Source organism: Oncorhynchus masou, chromosome 30 (genome assembly GCF_036934945.1).
Source record: "Oncorhynchus masou masou isolate Uvic2021 chromosome 30, UVic_Omas_1.1, whole genome shotgun sequence".
NCBI classification, from domain to species: domain Eukaryota; kingdom Metazoa; phylum Chordata; class Actinopteri; order Salmoniformes; family Salmonidae; genus Oncorhynchus; species Oncorhynchus masou.
In genome coordinates, this window is record NC_088241.1 from 49,187,923 (window position 1) to 49,204,468 (window position 16,546).

Here is a 16,546-nt window from a genome sequence, read left to right on the forward strand (position 1 = left end):
ATGGGTTGGTGATTGTACACTGCTTGGCAGCACACCTCCCCCGAAATACCATGCTAGAGATAAATCTGTAGGAATATAAAAAAGGACGCTCACCACACACACAAAAATACACAGACATGAATACACACACACACACGCACGCACGCACACACCTCCCAGCCTATGCCAGCTATAGTGAGGCTGTGCCAGCAAAGTGACAGTGCTGAAAAGCCTGGGCTATCACACCTAGTGTCTCTGACTCCACTGGGTCTGACTGAGCCAGTCCAGTGAGAGAGACAGGAAGGAAATGGCAGAGGTGAAAATGGACAGTGTGAGAAAAAGGGGAGGGCTGGGGAGGGAGAGGGAGAGAGGGAGAGAGGGAGAGAGAGAGAGAGAGAGAGAGAAGAGAGCTTTTATATCTAGGCCCACATGGATTCAGGCAGAGCCAGAGCAGACAGCAGAAATAGCAAATAGCCTTCCTCCCTGCTGCTGCTGTTGTAACGCCATTCAACCATCCATTCAGCCAGCCAGCCATCCAGCCAGCCAGCCAGCCAGCCAGCCAGCCAGCTAGCCCAAAACACACAAACAAAGAGCTGGAAGGTGTCTGAATGGGCGTGTGCCTCTGTGTGGTTTGGAAAGGCACACACACACACATTGGCAGGGTAAGCTGTACACAAAGACGGTGATGCCCGCACCCTCATCTGGCGTGCTCCTGAAGGCCTGTTATTGTTCTCCCAGATTAAAGTCACATTATGGAAGAATGTGTGTGTTTGTGGGTGTGTGCATGCATGCGTGTGCATACGTGTGTTATAAGACTTCCCCCACACAACAACATGGTGAAATGTTCAGTGTTGTCTGGGTGTAGTTTCAGTGTGTACCCTCCATGTTTATGACAGCTCTTCAGTGTTGCTGTAAAAATGCCATGCTGAAACCTACAGTTTCAACAATTGACAAAGCAGTGGATTAGCCACCCCCTGTGCAGTTACCCTTAGCAGTGTGTGACAGACAGACAATGCAGCTAGAAATGCACAGGAGTCACACTGGAGTCACACAGGAGTCACACTGGAGTCACACAGGAGTCACACAGCGCAGAGGCACAGTCAGATTAGAATAAGCTGCCAAACAAAACAAACCAGTCTAAGAAAATCAATTAGAGCCATGTTGATTACTGAATATTGTGAGAATTAAACAAAAATGTTCAACAGAAAGAAGACTTAGAAAATGACACTTGTTTTCCTTCCACATTGCTCATTTAGTTATTGTCCCAGTCTAATAGGTGTGTCTTTCAATAGGTGTACCTGTACAGTGCTGATACACAACAACGTTATGTCACTGGTCAGGGCAGGGCTTAATGTTTCAGTTTACACAATGGTGCATATGATTCACTGATTGAACAAACCAATTTATTTAGTTTCATCTGAAATAGTTTGTTAAAGCATGGTTTGATCAAGAGGGAGGTAACATGTCATGGTGGAGAGAAGTGACACTTCACCTGCCCCACACCGAGACACACACACACGCACATAAACACACACACACACCGATGTCTCTCTCACCTGCCACCAGGAGCTGTGTAGATCGGCACAGACCAGCTCGATGATGTCACCTTGCTGGATGTTGAGGGGCGGGCCACATATGGGACTTGGCACGCCAAAATAGTTCCTGGTCACCAACATCTTAGGTAACCCTGAGAGAGAAAACACAACCACAATATCAGTGTGTTCATATTCATCTATATGGGTGCGTGTGTAGATCTGAAAGCAAAACAATGCACCTTTGCCACCCTCCCACTTGTCACCATACCAACCATCCATATACGACCAAGCAATCTAAAGCTATGAAACAATAGCTTTATCCTTGGTCTTGGTAACATCGCATGTGCCATTGTCCAATTTTCCAGTCATCAAACATTTTTGTTATCCAAAGGTAAAACAAAAGCCAGGTAGAATCCAACCGAGTAGACTAGAAGGAATAGAACCATATTCTTGGCCATATCTGTTCAATTGTGTTTGTATCTAAGGAGATTCAGTTCAAACAAGAACAGTGTGGTGATGAAGAAAGCTCAGACTCTTGTAAAGAGAGTAGAAACAGAAGAGCACGATGGGGGAGAATAGATAAAGGATGGTTGACAAGAGAGGGATGCAGATGTATTTTAAAGTACCTGTGTTCCTAGAGAAAGTCAGGGTTTGGACGGGGGTGGGGGGGGTCCTGTGATAGTAACACTTCCTAAACCTCTAATCCTTATGGCCTAAGATGGAGTTGGTCTGGACAGAAGCTCTCCTGTGAGCTGAGAGGGTGCTTAAATACTAGAGAAGCTAGCAGGGCTGAAGATGGGGCTCTCACGGTCACTTCTGCACACACACACACGCACAAAAGCGCACACACACACACACACACACACACACACACACACACACACACACACACACACACACACACAAAGGCATGCACACAGGCACACACAAGACAAAGGATATCTTCCATTAAGCACGTCAATGCCTTTCTCTCCCCACAGCTGCTCATGACAAGAACTGAGGGAATAGTAACCCGTGCAGTAAGTCCACAGACACCAAGGAGAGAGAGAGAGAGAGAGAGAGAGAGAGATCAAAAAGAGAGTGAAAGAGATTGAAAGAATCTCTAAAAAGTTTCTAAAGCCAAGCAGTGGGGTTTGAGAACGACAAAAGAGAGAGGTTGATTATCCTTCATCTCATAGGAATTAATCATTTTGGGGGAGGTGAGCACATTTCTCTGGAAAGATAAAGCATTTTGTGAGAATGAATAGTTGTGAATGGGCTGTGTGAAGGGGCCAAAGGGAGAGTCTGAGGGAGAGACTGAAAGGGAGATAGGGAGTGACTGAGAGAAAGACTGAGAGAAAGACTGAGAGAGAGACTGAGGGAGAGACTGATGTAGAGACTGAGGGAGAGACTGATGTAGAGACTGAGGGAGTGACTGAAAGAGAGATAGGGAGTGACTGAGAGAAAGACTGAGGGAGAGACTGAGAGAGAGACTGAGGGAGAGACTGATGTAGAGACTGAGGGAGAGACTGATGTAGAGACTGAGGGAGTGACTGAAAGGGAGATAGGGAGTGACTGAGAGAAAGACTGAGGGAGAGACTGAGAGAGAGACTGAGGGAGAGACTGATGTAGAGACTGAGGGAGAGACTGATGTAGAGACTGAGGGAGTGACTGAAAGAGAGATAGGGAGTGACTGAGAGAAAGACTGAGGGAGAGACTGAGAGAGAGACTGAGGGAGAGACTGATGTAGAGACTGAGGGAGAGACTGATGTAGAGACTGAGGGAGTGACTGAAAGAGAGATAGGGAGTGACTGAGAGAAAGACTGAAAGGGAGAGACTGACGTAGAGACTGAGGGAGAGACTGATGTAGAGACTGAGGGAGTGACTGAAAGAGAGATAGGGAGTGACTGAGAGAAAGACTGAGGGAGAGACTGACGTAGAGACTGAGGGAGAGACTGACGTAGAGACTGAGAGAGTGACTGAAAGAGAGATAGGGAGTGACTGAGAGAAAGACTGAGGGAGAGACTGACGTAGAGACTGAGGGAGAGACTGAGAGAAAGACTGAGGGAGAGACTGACGTAGAGACTGAGGGAGAGACTGAGGGAGTGACTGAGAGAAAGACTGAGGGAGAGACTGACGTAGAGACTGAGGGAGAGACTGAGGGAGAGACTGAGAGAAAGACTGAGGGAGAGACTGACGTAGAGACTGAGGGAGAGACTGAGGGAGAGACTGAGGGAGAGACTGAGGGAGAGACTGAGGGAGAGACTGAGGGAGAGACTGACGTAGAGACTGAGGGAGAGACTGAGGGAGAGTCTGAGGGAGAGACTGAGGGAGAGACTGAGGGAGAGACTGAGGGAGAGACTGAGGGAGAGACTGACGTAGAGACTGAGGGAGAGACTGAGGGAGAGACTGAGGGAGAGACTGAGAGAGAGACTGAGGGAGAGACTGAAAGAGAGATAGGGAGTGACTGAGAGAAAGACTGAGGGAGAGACTGACGTAGAGACTGAGGGAGAGACTGAGGGAGAGACTGAGGGAGAGACTGAAAGAGAGATAGGGAGTGACTGAGAGAAAGACTGAGGGAGAGACTGAGGGAGAGACTGAGGGAGAGACTGAGGGAGAGACTGAGGGAGAGACTGAAAGAGAGATAGGGAGTGACTGAGAGAAAGACTGAGGGAGAGACTGACGTAGAGACTGAGGGAGAGACTGACGTAGAGACTGAGGGAGAGACTGAGGGAGAGACTGAAAGAGAGATAGGGAGTGACTGAGAGAAAGACTGAGGGAGAGACTGACGTAGAGACTGAGGGAGAGACTGAGGGAGAGACTGAGGGAGAGACTGAGAGAGAGACTGAGGGTGAGACTGAAAGAGAGATAGGGAGTGACTGAGAGAAAGACTGAGGGAGAGACTGACGTAGAGACTGAGGGAGAGACTGAGGGAGAGACTGAGGGAGAGACTGAGAGAGAGACTGAGGGAGAGACTGAAAGAGAGATAGGGAGTGACTGAGAGAAAGACTGAGGGAGAGACTGACGTAGAGACTGAGGGAGAGACTGAGGGAGAGACTGAGGGAGAGACTGAGGGAGAGACTGACGTAGAGACTGAGGGAGAGACTGAGGGAGAGTCTGAGGGAGAGACTGAGGGAGAGACTGAGGGAGAGAATGAGGGATAGACTGAGGGAGAGACTGAGGGAGAGACTGCGGGAGAGACTGAGGGAGAGACTGAGGGAGAGACTGAGGGAGAGACTGAGGGAGAGACTGAGGGAGAGACTGCGGGAGAGACTGAGGGAGAGACTGAGGGAGAGACTGAGGGAGAGACTGAGAGAGAGACTGAGGGAGAGACTGAGGGAGAGACTGAGGGAGAGACTGCGGGAGAGACTGAGGGAGAGACTGAGGGAGAGACTGAGGGAGAGACTGAGGGAGAGACTGAGGGAGAGACTGAGGGAGAGACTGAGTGAGAGACTGAGGGAGAGACTGAGGGAGAGACTGAGGGAGAGACTGAGGAGAGACTGCGGGAGAGACTGAGGGAGAGACTGAGGGAGAGACTGAGGGAGAGACTGAGGGAGAGACTGAGGGAGAGACTGAGGGAGAGACTGCGGGAGAGACTGAGGGAGAGACTGAGGGAGAGACTGAGAGAGAGACTGAGGGAGAGACTGAGGGAGAGACTGAGGGAGAGACTGAGGGAGAGACAGATTCCCAGCAGAGTATCTGTGCTTTAATACAAGTACAGAGGCAGAACTGAACGGAGGTCATTTCACACTGAGCAACTTAATGAATCAACAGACCCCAATATACCCAGGGTGACCCCCATGTCTTCATGTACCTTGCAACACTATGCCGTGGATGTCATCCTGATGGAGTGTATGTGAATGTGTGTGTGTGCGTACCCGTGCACGCACGCGGTTCTCCTAACTCTTTTAAAATAGTCATGATCCCGTTATAGAAAACAACGAGGGGAGACACACACGCACACACACACACACCTGTCGTTCCATCGTAACCATAACCTCTCTCTCATGTCATAATGTTTCATCAAGTTAAGCATGCAGACATACAGTATAACTGTACTCTAGTTCCTCCTCCTGTTATCAGATGGGAGATAACCTTCTTCAAATATGTGTGTTTGGGTTCAGACCTGTTTCTTAGACCTGTTTACCGGGGAACAACCATTAACTGGTTATTTCCTGGTTGTCCTAGAGTAGCACTCCTAACCTGGCCTATTTCACCCTGACACACTAGTACACATTCCCCACTCTACTGTAGACAACGGGGTGAGACTGAGGGGTGACTTAACTTGCTTTCTGTTCTGTTTTCCTCTCTGTATCTGATTCCTGCGAAAAGTCTATTGAGTCAGGGGTAACGTGTGTTAGCTTGCCCTAACAGGCACAGACACTAGTACGTGAGAATATCAGTGAGGAGAACCGAGTCTCAGAGCATGAAATGCATTTCCAACAACACAAGGAAAAACCCTGTGTTAGCTCACCTTTGAGCAGACAGAACTATGCGAGTGCGGACAATTATGAAACGATAAGGGCCCAAGCAATCAAGTGCCTATTGATTTCACTGCATGGTGGGTCAATAAGGATTTTCCACAGTATAACAGGCAATTTACTCCCTCCTCCTCATGTAGCTCTGTGTCTATGATTTGAGAGTTTGCAGTATGTCATGGTCCATTCCAACAGAGGAAGAAGGAGGGTGAAATTAAAAGAAAGAGAGATAAAAGAACAAAAGAGCCAGCGAGAGAGAGAGAGAGAGAGAGAGAGAGAGAGAGGAAGGGAGAGAGACAGAGAGTGAGCGAAAGAGAGAGAGAGGAGGGAGAGAGGGGGAGATAGGGAGAGAGAGAGAGAGAGAGAGAGGGGAAGGGAGAGAGACAGAGAGAGAGCGAAAGAGAGAGAGAGGACGGAGAGAGGGGGAGATAGGGAGAGAGAGAGAGAGAGAGAGAGAGAGAGAGAGAGAGAGAGGGGAAGGGAGAGAGACAGAGAGAGAGCGAAAGAGAGAGAGAGGAGGGAGAGAGGGGGAGATAGGGAGAGAGAGAGAGAGAGGGGAAGGGAGAGAGACAGAGAGAGAGAGAGCGAAAGAGAGAGAGAGGAGGGAGAGAGAGGGATAGAGAGAGAGAGAGGGGAAGGGAGAGAGACAGAGAGAGAGCGAAAGAGAGAGAGAGGAGGGAGAGAGGGGGAGATAGGGAGAGAGAGAGAGAGAGAGAGAGAGAGAGGGGAAGGGAGAGAGACAGAGAGAGAGAGAGCGAAAGAGAGAGAGAGAGAAAGAGGGGAAGGGAGAGAGACAGAGAGAGAGAGAGTGAAAGAGAGAGAGAGGAGGGAGAGATAGAGAGGGGGAGAGAGCGAGAGAGAGAGAGAGAGGAGATAGAGAGGGGAAAGAGCGAGAGAGAGAGAGAGAGAGAGGAGATAGAGAGGGGAAAGAGAGAGAGAGATTGGGGAGAGAGAGAGAGAGAGAAAACAAGAGAGAGAGCGAGGAGGGGGGGATTATGTGACTGATGTGAGTGGGTAGGAGATGGCTGTTATTACCATGTTGTATTCAGAATGCACTAACCTGGATCTGAGCGCTGTCCTTGCACTGATTTTTCCTGCAATGGAAAAAAACAGGCACCATGATTAACTACTGTGACACACACACACACACACACACACACACACACACACACACACACACACACACACTGAAACTCTCCCTAACCTACTACCTGCATACTGTACATCCCTAACATACATACATACATCAATTGTATATGTTCATTGTGACACGCACACAGTGACATGTATTCCAATGTAATAAAGCTGACCAGATACTGTAGCAAGCAAACCTGCCATGATGAGAAAATGGGGCATGCCTCCAGTTGGAACTCATATATACATACATTAAGTGATAACTTCAATTCCTATACGGTAATTGTACAGGCCCACACAAACCTCCCCCACTGCTGTAGGGTAAATGGGTTAAATAAGTCATACTCTGTAGGGTTGCATTGCATCACCAGTAAATGCATTTCTATCTAGCGTTGCATGCTAAATAACAGATTTATCTTGTTGCAGTGAGATGAATATAGAGGGACTGTTTGGGTAATGCTATGATTATGCCTGCTCTGCTGTGCAAACACACAATGAATATTTCATCCAATGCTATCTCTGCAAACAGACATAGCATGCATTGAGCCAATATGTATTTTTACGCATAATGCATTATAACCTCCATCATAATTTATAACCTCCATCACCATTTATAACCTCTATCACCAGTTATAACCGCCATCACCAGTTATAACCTCCATCACCAGTTATAACCTCCATCATAATATATAACCTCCATCACCAGTTATAACCTCCATCATAATTTATAACCTCCATCACCAGTTATAACCTCATCACCAGTTATAACCTCATCACTAGTTATAACCTCCATCACCAGTTATAACCTCCATCATAATATATAACCTCCATCACCAGTTATAACCTCCATCATAATTTATAACCTTGTTCACCAGTTATAACCTCATCACCAGTTATAACCTCAGTCACGAGTTATAACCTCCATCATAATGTATAACCTCCATCACCAGTTATAACCTCCATCATAATTTATAACCTCCTTCACCAGTTATAACCTCCATCACCAGTTATAACCTCCATCATAATGTATAACCTCCATCACCAGTTATAACCGCCATCATAATTTATAACCTCCTTCACCAGTTATAACCTCCATCACCAGTTATAACCTCCATCATAATGTATAACCTCCATCACCAGTTATAACCGCCATCATAATTTATAACCTCCTTCACCAGTTATAACCTCCATCACCAGTTATAACCTTCAGAATCACAGAACCGAAATCTATCTTAGCCACCTTCAAAAAAACATTCAGAATAGTTGCCAAAGTTGATACATTTCTTATCGTGCATTTTCAATGAAACACATGGGGGTGGCAGTTATACGCTAAGACCTGGCCTTCACAACTCTCCCATCATCTACAGAAGAATTGTATTCACTATCTATCGGCTCACGCTAAAATAAGTAAAGTCAATTGGAGTTTCTTCGGCAATATCCACAGAGAGGGGAACGTCTTCAAAGGGTAAGAACAGAACAGAGCAGAACTTTGGAAAGGGAAAGGAGATAGAAACACACACTGTCTTACCTGAGTTCTGAAGGAGCCCGGATCTGAAAGGAGTTTGAAAACAGGCATGGTGAGTGGGTTACAAGGAGAACGCATAACAGCCACACACACACTCACGATCACACACACAAACTGTTACCCAACACACACACACACACACTCTCTCTCACACACAGTGTTCCAGCGCTGCAGAAGCACTCTCTCATTAGTGAAGCAGAAAGCAACTCGCGGTACTGTCTACTCTTTTTACTCATTGGTTTGTTGTGCTGTGCTGAAGGTACCTGACAGGAGTAAAGAGTCTGGAGTAAACCACTTCAGGGGGCAGGGCTGACGACTGTTCTGCTCTGACAGTTTGTTCTCTGTTAGTTCATTGGCTCTCCTGGGACGGGCTACACCCCATCAACAAGCACCCCTCCCCCTCCCTCCTCCCGCTCCCTCTACAGCAGACAGCCAGGCAGCTCTGGATCGAACTTTGACCTGTTACACAAAGTGACGCTGAACAGGGCTGATAACGAAGAGCAGAGGGAGAGAGAGCCAACTGGGACCCGAGGTAAACAAGCCTCACCTGCAGAACACCCTGGAGACAGAGTACTGTAAACACATAACTCCTGCAGAACACCCTGGAGACAGAGTACTGTAAACACATACCTCCTGCAGAACACCCTGGAGACAGAGTACTGTAAACACATACCTCCTGCAGAACACCCTGGAGACAGAGTACTGTAAACACATACCTCCTGCAGAACACCCTGGAGACAGAGTACTGTAAACACATACCTCCTGCAGAACACCCTGGAGACAGAGTACTGTAAACACATACCTCCTGCAGAACACCCTGGAGACAGAGTACTGTAAACACATACCTCCTGCAGAACACCCTGGAGACAGAGTACTGTAAACACATACCTCCTGCAAAACACCCTGGAGACAGAGTACTGTAAACACATACCTCCTGCAGAACACCCTGGAGACAGAGTACTGTAAACACATACCTCCTGCAGAACACCCTGGAGACAGAGTACTGTAAACACATACCTCCTGCAGAACACCCTGGAGACAGAGTACTGTAAACACATACCTCCTGCAGAACACCCTGGAGACAGAGTACTGTAAACACATACCTCCTGCAAAACACCCTGGAGACAGAGTACTGTAAACACATACCTCCTGCAGAAGACCCGGGAGACAGAGTACTGTAAACACATACCTCCTGCAGAACACCCTGGAGACAGAGTACTGTAAACACATACCTCCTGCAGAACACCCTGGAGACAGAGTACTGTAAACACATACCTCCTGCAGAACACCCTGGAGACAGAGTACTGTAAACACATAACTCCTGATTGTCCATGGATGTTGTGATTGTGTTCTGTTTTCCTGTCAATAACTGCTATGTGTTGATGAGGTTACTATATCTATTACTACTCAGCCAACATCAGCCATGTGTTAATAACTGCTTAACAAGCAAGTTGGTAGTGAAAGCATAGTTGCAACATAACATATTGCAACCAAGTGCATTCTACTTTCTAACACTGTAAAAGGGACTAACGTTTATCTCCACATGGGAGACAATTGGGATTTTCTCCAGCCCCCCCGTGGCATGACAGTAATCTATTCAGGGAAGCTAGTGACCAGGTGTGGCTGGTGACTGTGTTATTGCACTGCTGACCTGATTGCTTGTGAGTGATGCCAACACCAACAGGAGCAGGCACCTTGCTGCAATCTACACACACACACACACACACACACACACACACACACAAACACACACACACACACACGAACACACACACACACACACACACACACACACACACACACACACACACACACACACACACACACACACACACACACACACAAACACACACACACACGAACACACACACACACACACACACACACACACACACACACACACACACACACACACACACACACACACACACACACACACACACACACACACACACACACACACACACACACACAAACACACACACACACACACACACAACACACACACACACACACACACACACACACACACACACACACACACACACACACACACACACACACACACACACACACACACACACACACACACACACACACACACACACACACACACACACACACACACACACACACACACACACACACACACACACACACACACACACACACACACACACACACACACACACACACACACACACACACACACACACACACACACACACACACACACACACACACACACAGGCCCCTGACACACTCACTGCAAGTCAGGGGAAGTCTGCAGGACCTGTTTGTTGTGAGGAATGTCATAATCAGTCTACTCTAATCACTCATGTTCTGTTCCCATTGCATGTGTGTGCATGTGCATGTGCGCTTGTATGTGCGCTTGTGTGTGTGTGTGTGTGTGTTTATGTCTGTGTGTGTGTGTGTGTGTGTGTGTGTGTGTGTGTGTGTGTGTGTGTGTGTGTGTGTGTGTGTGTGTGTGTGTGTGTGTGTGTGTGTGTGTGTGTGTGTGTGTGTGTGTGTGTGTGTGTGTGTACATAGGCGTGCGTGTGTGTGTGTGTGCAGTGAACAGTTTAAAGGTATGTATAGTGAGTGAGCACAGTGAGTGCTCAATAACACATCTAATGTTATTTGATTGGAGTTATATAAGTGTTCAGGTTTCATACTCTGACCAATCCCCATACACAGTGACTATGAGCTTTTCCTTATTGTAGGTTAATTATCGGCAGCTTTTCAATTTACTTTCAGGTATACACATTAACATGAAATATACATATTAAGAGCATATATACACAAGTATGTGGACACCCCTTCAAAGGAGTGGATTCGTCTATTTCAGCCATAATCGTTGCTGACATGTGTATAACATTGAGCGTGCAGACAAACACTGACAGTAGAATGCACAATACTGACATAGGATGCCACCTTTTCAACAAGCCAGTTTCTGACCTTCTAAAGCTGCCCCGGTCAATTGCCTAGTGCTGTTGTTGTGAAGTGGAAACGTCTAGGAGCATCAACGGCTCAGCTGCGAAGTGGTAGGCCACACAAGCTCACAGAACAGGACTGCTGGGTCTGTCCTCGGTTGCAACACTCACTACCGAGTTCCAAACTGCCTCTGGAAGCAACGTCAGCACAAGAACAGTTCGTCGGGAGCTTCATGAAATGGGTTTCTATGGCCGAGCATAAGATCACCATGCGCAAAGCCAGCTGTCCGCTGGAGTGGTGTAAAGCTCGCCACCATTGGACTGTGGAGCAGTGGAAATACAGTTTGCATAGTGCAAACTGTAACGTTTGGTGGAGTAGGAACAATGGTCTGGGGCTGTTTTTCATGGTCGGGCCCCTTAGTTCCAGTGAAGGGAAATCTTAATGTTACAGCATACAAAGATATTCTAGACAATTCTGCGCTTCCAACTTTGTAGCAACAGTTTGGGAAAGGCCCTTTCCTGTTTCTGCATGACAATGTCCCTGTGCACAAAGCCAGGTCCATACAGAAAATGTTTGTCGAGATTTGTGCGGAATAACTTGACTGGCCTGCACAGAGCCCTCAACTCCATCGAACACATTTGGGATGAATTGGAACATTGACTGCGAGCCAGGCCTAATCGCCCAACATCAGTCCCCGAACCTCACTTAGCTCGTGGCTGAATGGAAGCAAGTCCCTGCAGCAATGTTCCAACATCTAGTGGAAAGCCTTCACAGTAGAGTGGATGCTGTTATAGCAGCAAAGGGGGGACCAACTATATATTACAGTTTTTTACAACAGCTAGAAATAATTTCTCAATACTTATGTCTCTTTTTCAAAACTCTTCACACAGTGACCACAACATCAGTCTATGTGGGCTAAACTGTGGATCATTTTTCATTGCTTTGGCACAAAATGCATTCAATGACTACATCTTTCAAATTTCATGATTTCTTTTCTCACTCAGACACAACCACCACCAAAACTCTATGTACCTACAGGCCAATTTGCACATGTTTACATACTCTTTTCAAAACTGTTAAACTTAAGTTCAAAACCTAACATAACACCAAATTGAATAAGACTACATTTCTACATTTCTACAGTAATATCGGATTGAAATGTATTCCAAATCTAAAAAATGTAATACTATCAAAACAATTAGACCAACCACAGCTGATTCCCATTGTAGCTGAACAGCTACCCAGGTGTTCGTCTTTCAATTTCATCTTAGGAACAATGCTGTACTGCAATGTAAACATGGACCCAGCCAGAGATAGAGAAGTGGCTGACAGAGGAGGAAGAGTGGCTGGGAGAAGGAGAGGGGTACGTATGTGTAGTGGAAGAAGACTGAGAGGAAGCTCAAAAGCTGTAGTCTCAGATACAATTAGGGCCACTATAATTGACAATGCAATAAATCATGGTCTATCAATGAGAGAGGCTGGTCTGAGAGCGCAGCCAAATCTGCAACGCTCAACATTGGCATCTATTGTCAGAAATTTCCGGCAAAACAACAGGTGAGATGTGCATTCTGCAAGGGCATCTGACTGAACTGCACATTACAGAAGTCAATTGAGCAGAGCCACCAAACCCACTTGTGCGTAATTGTTTTTGTAATTCTGCTTAGGACCCAACAGTTACCTCCCACAGGCAGGAAAGGTAGGATTTTCACTGCTGCGCAGGAAACTGCAATCGTTGATATGGTCGTCAGAAACAATGGCATAAAACTCACAGAGATTCGGGACGAGTGTTGGCAGACAACATTACATTTGGAAATATTCACAACGTAAGCATAACAACTATTTCTACAGTCCTGAAACAACATCAAGTCAGGATGAAGCAGCTGTACAATGTCCCCTTTGAGAGGAACTCTGAACGATTCAAGCAACTCAGGAACCAATATGTCCAGGTAAGATGACTATAAAATACAGAACTGGTTATGAACAAAACCAAACAGGGCAGAGGCACACAATGGCATGTTTTTAGGTATAACGTAAACTACCGTAATAGCCTAACTCTTATGTTGCATTGTGGATTTATTTTAGAGAATCATTGAGATTGAAGCCAGGCAAACACCCCACATATTCATCTTTGTGGATGAGGCTGGTTTCAACTTGGCCAAAACACGGCGGCGAGGAAGGAATGTGATTGGGAAAAGAGCCACAGCGGATGTCCCGGGCCAGAGGGGTGCCAACATCACAATGTGTACAGCAATATCCTCTGATGGATGGCTGCTACACAAACCTCTAATTGGGCCAAACAACACAGAGCGTCTCATTTCATTCCTGGATGACCTCTATGGAAGGTTGTGCCAGGTGAGGAAAGGGTTGCAGTGAGGCGAACCACTTCACCACTTCACCACTCCCATACAGTCACAGAGTGGTTTGCAGCCCATCCCAGGATGGTGTCACTTTTCCTCCCACCTTATTCTCCGTTCCTCAATTCCCATAGATGAATTATTTTCCTCATGGAGGTGGAAGGTTTATGACCACCATCCACATGATCAAATGTCCATCCTGGACGCAATGACTACTGGATGCCTGGACATATCTGCAGAAGATTTCCAGGGATGGACCAGGCATTCCAAAAGATTCTTTCCTAGGTGTATTGCCCAAGATGACATAAGATGTAATGTCGATGAGAACCTGTGGCCAAATGCAGAAGACAGGGTTGACTAGCATTGCTACTGTCTCTGTATTGGTAGATGGTGTGTATACAAATGCTTGTATTTTGTAATGCTACCTGTTGTTAGTGTTGTTTAGGTCATTGTTTTATGAGTGACAAAGTGTGCTGGTTGGGTGACAACCTTTGCTCGTGTTACGGAATAATGAGTTGATTTGAGACATGTATGAAGTGTTTTGGTAGTTTTAGTGCATTTTGGATGTGAAATTAACTGCTGCGCCAAGCCGAAAGTTGGTTTGGAGAACTGTGTGAAGAGTTTTGAAAAAGTGACCTAAGTATTGAGAAATGGGTCCTAGAGATTGTAAAACAACTGTAATGCTCATGATTTTGGAATGAGATGTTTGACGAACAGCTGTCCACATACTATCGGTCATATAGTGTATGTACTGTACTACTTGTAGTGTACTGCTTTCTTGAGTCTGTGTTTTGAGGGGGGTTCTCACCTGTTTTTCCACAGCTGCCAAACCTCCCCAGACATTCCTTATGGGCTCCAACACCACACTTGGAGCAAAGGTACCCCTGGTTAAAGATACCCCTGGAAGAGAGAAGAGAGAGACAACCAGTGTTACTCAGTGTGGCATGTGTGTGTGTGTGTGTGTGTGTGTGTGTGTGTGTGTGTGTGTGTGTGTGTGTGTGTGTGTGTGTGTGTGTGTGTGTGTGTGTGTGTGTGTGTGTGTGTGTGTGTGTGTGTGTGTGTGTGTGTGTGTGTGTGTGTGTGTGTAGGATAAAGAGAGGCAGTAAAGAAAGAGGAGGAGGACGAAGAGTCTTTAAAAGATGTGACTTGGTGCCATTCCAACTCCCCTGTCTCGGGTTCAACCACCCGTCATCGCCTCTCCACTCCTCCCTACCTGCGGCGGTGCTTTCTTTTACATAACCGCTCCAGAACCTCCTGCTGATGTAAAGCCCGGCAGCCCCAGTCTGACTAACTCTCCTGGTGAGCCACGCACACAAACTAGAATTAGGGTTGAGCCAGGGTGTGGACATCCATGGTAGCTAAGGTATGGGTGAGGGTTGAACCCAGATGTGGAATTGAAGCTGGGGTTAGGGTTAGGGTTATGGGTGAGGCTAGGGTTAGGGTTGAGCCAGGTTGTGGACATGAAGCTAGGGTTAGGGTTAGGGTTATGGGTTAGGGTCATGGTTACACACAGATGTTGTAAACACACCATACACACAGGTGTACTGCACATGCTCAGTCAGCTCACACTCTTGTAACTCCCCTTCTCGCCTAGTATATTTGTCCTCTTGCATGCTCACATATATTTTAAATATATTTCCCCCGTCTGACATCCACCTGGAATGGGCAGTTATGGGCCATATAGGGTCATCAGCTGCGTCTTCCTCACATCATGCTCCCCCAGCCATGAAGTGATCCATATATTTAACTAGGCAAGTCAGTTAAGAACAAATTATTATCTACAATGACGGCCTACCGAGGAACAGTGGGTTAATACCTGCCTTGTTCAGGGGCAGAAAAAAACGATTTTTACCTTCTCGGGGCCAGTAACCTTGAGACCCAACGCTCTAACCACCAGGCTACCTGCTGGCCCCAACCAATATATACCCATTGGTTGTAGACACAGGTTCAGGGTTGACAGTCAAAAATCTGTTGCTGTCCCCTTGAGCAAGGTACTTAACCCTAATTACTCCTGTAAGTCGCTCTGGATAAGAGTCTGCTAAATGACTCAAATGTAAAATAACATGTAGTATGTGTGCGCGTGTGCGCGCGTGCGTGTGTGACCCCGTACCTTAGCAGCATGTGGCAGTAGCTACAGGATGTAATTCTGTCGAAGGTGTGCATCTTGAACTCGTGGGAGTTACTGGTGCCATTCTCTGGACGTATGTTGGATCTACAAGACATGGGAAAGAAAGGATATGAAGATTAGAAAAGACAAGTACAATCGTACATTGGCAGTTTCACATTGTGACGTTAAGGTAACTGCAGTCAGCTATACTAGTAGCAAATCTCGGTTCCACATTGGAACTTGACTGTAGCTCTACAGTCTACATACAGACGACACGGTATTTTGATACAAGCTCGGCAGTTTCTGTATTACTACCATAAGTCGTTATGTTCTCATGTTTCCCATAGTAACACCTGACGTCAGGGGCCTTCACCTAATTTTTTGCCAATTATAATAAATAAAAAAACCTGGTAGCAACCCGAGACAGACTTCCTGATTCTTCCCACATGAAAGAAATATGACAGTATACTGTAGAATACTACACTACACAATGTAGTATCCCTCGATCATGTGTAGTACTT

At 46.6% G+C, this 16,546-nt stretch overlaps 1 protein-coding gene across 2 annotated transcripts in view; it reads right to left on the reverse strand.

The window, feature by feature from the left end:
• Positions 1-16,546, reverse strand: part of LOC135522699 (guanine nucleotide exchange factor VAV3) — a 145,127-nt gene that overhangs the window by 28,868 nt on the left and 99,713 nt on the right. For both annotated transcript variants that reach the window (XM_064949209.1, XM_064949211.1), the window contains exons 16-20: positions 16,029-16,130; positions 14,727-14,818; positions 8,634-8,656; positions 7,032-7,065; positions 1,536-1,666 (exon numbers count right to left, since the gene is read on the reverse strand). In XM_064949209.1, the coding sequence (XP_064805281.1) occupies positions 1,536-1,666; positions 7,032-7,065; positions 8,634-8,656; positions 14,727-14,818; positions 16,029-16,130 (382 nt within the window). The remainder of the gene's footprint in view (positions 1-1,535; positions 1,667-7,031; positions 7,066-8,633; positions 8,657-14,726; positions 14,819-16,028; positions 16,131-16,546) is intronic.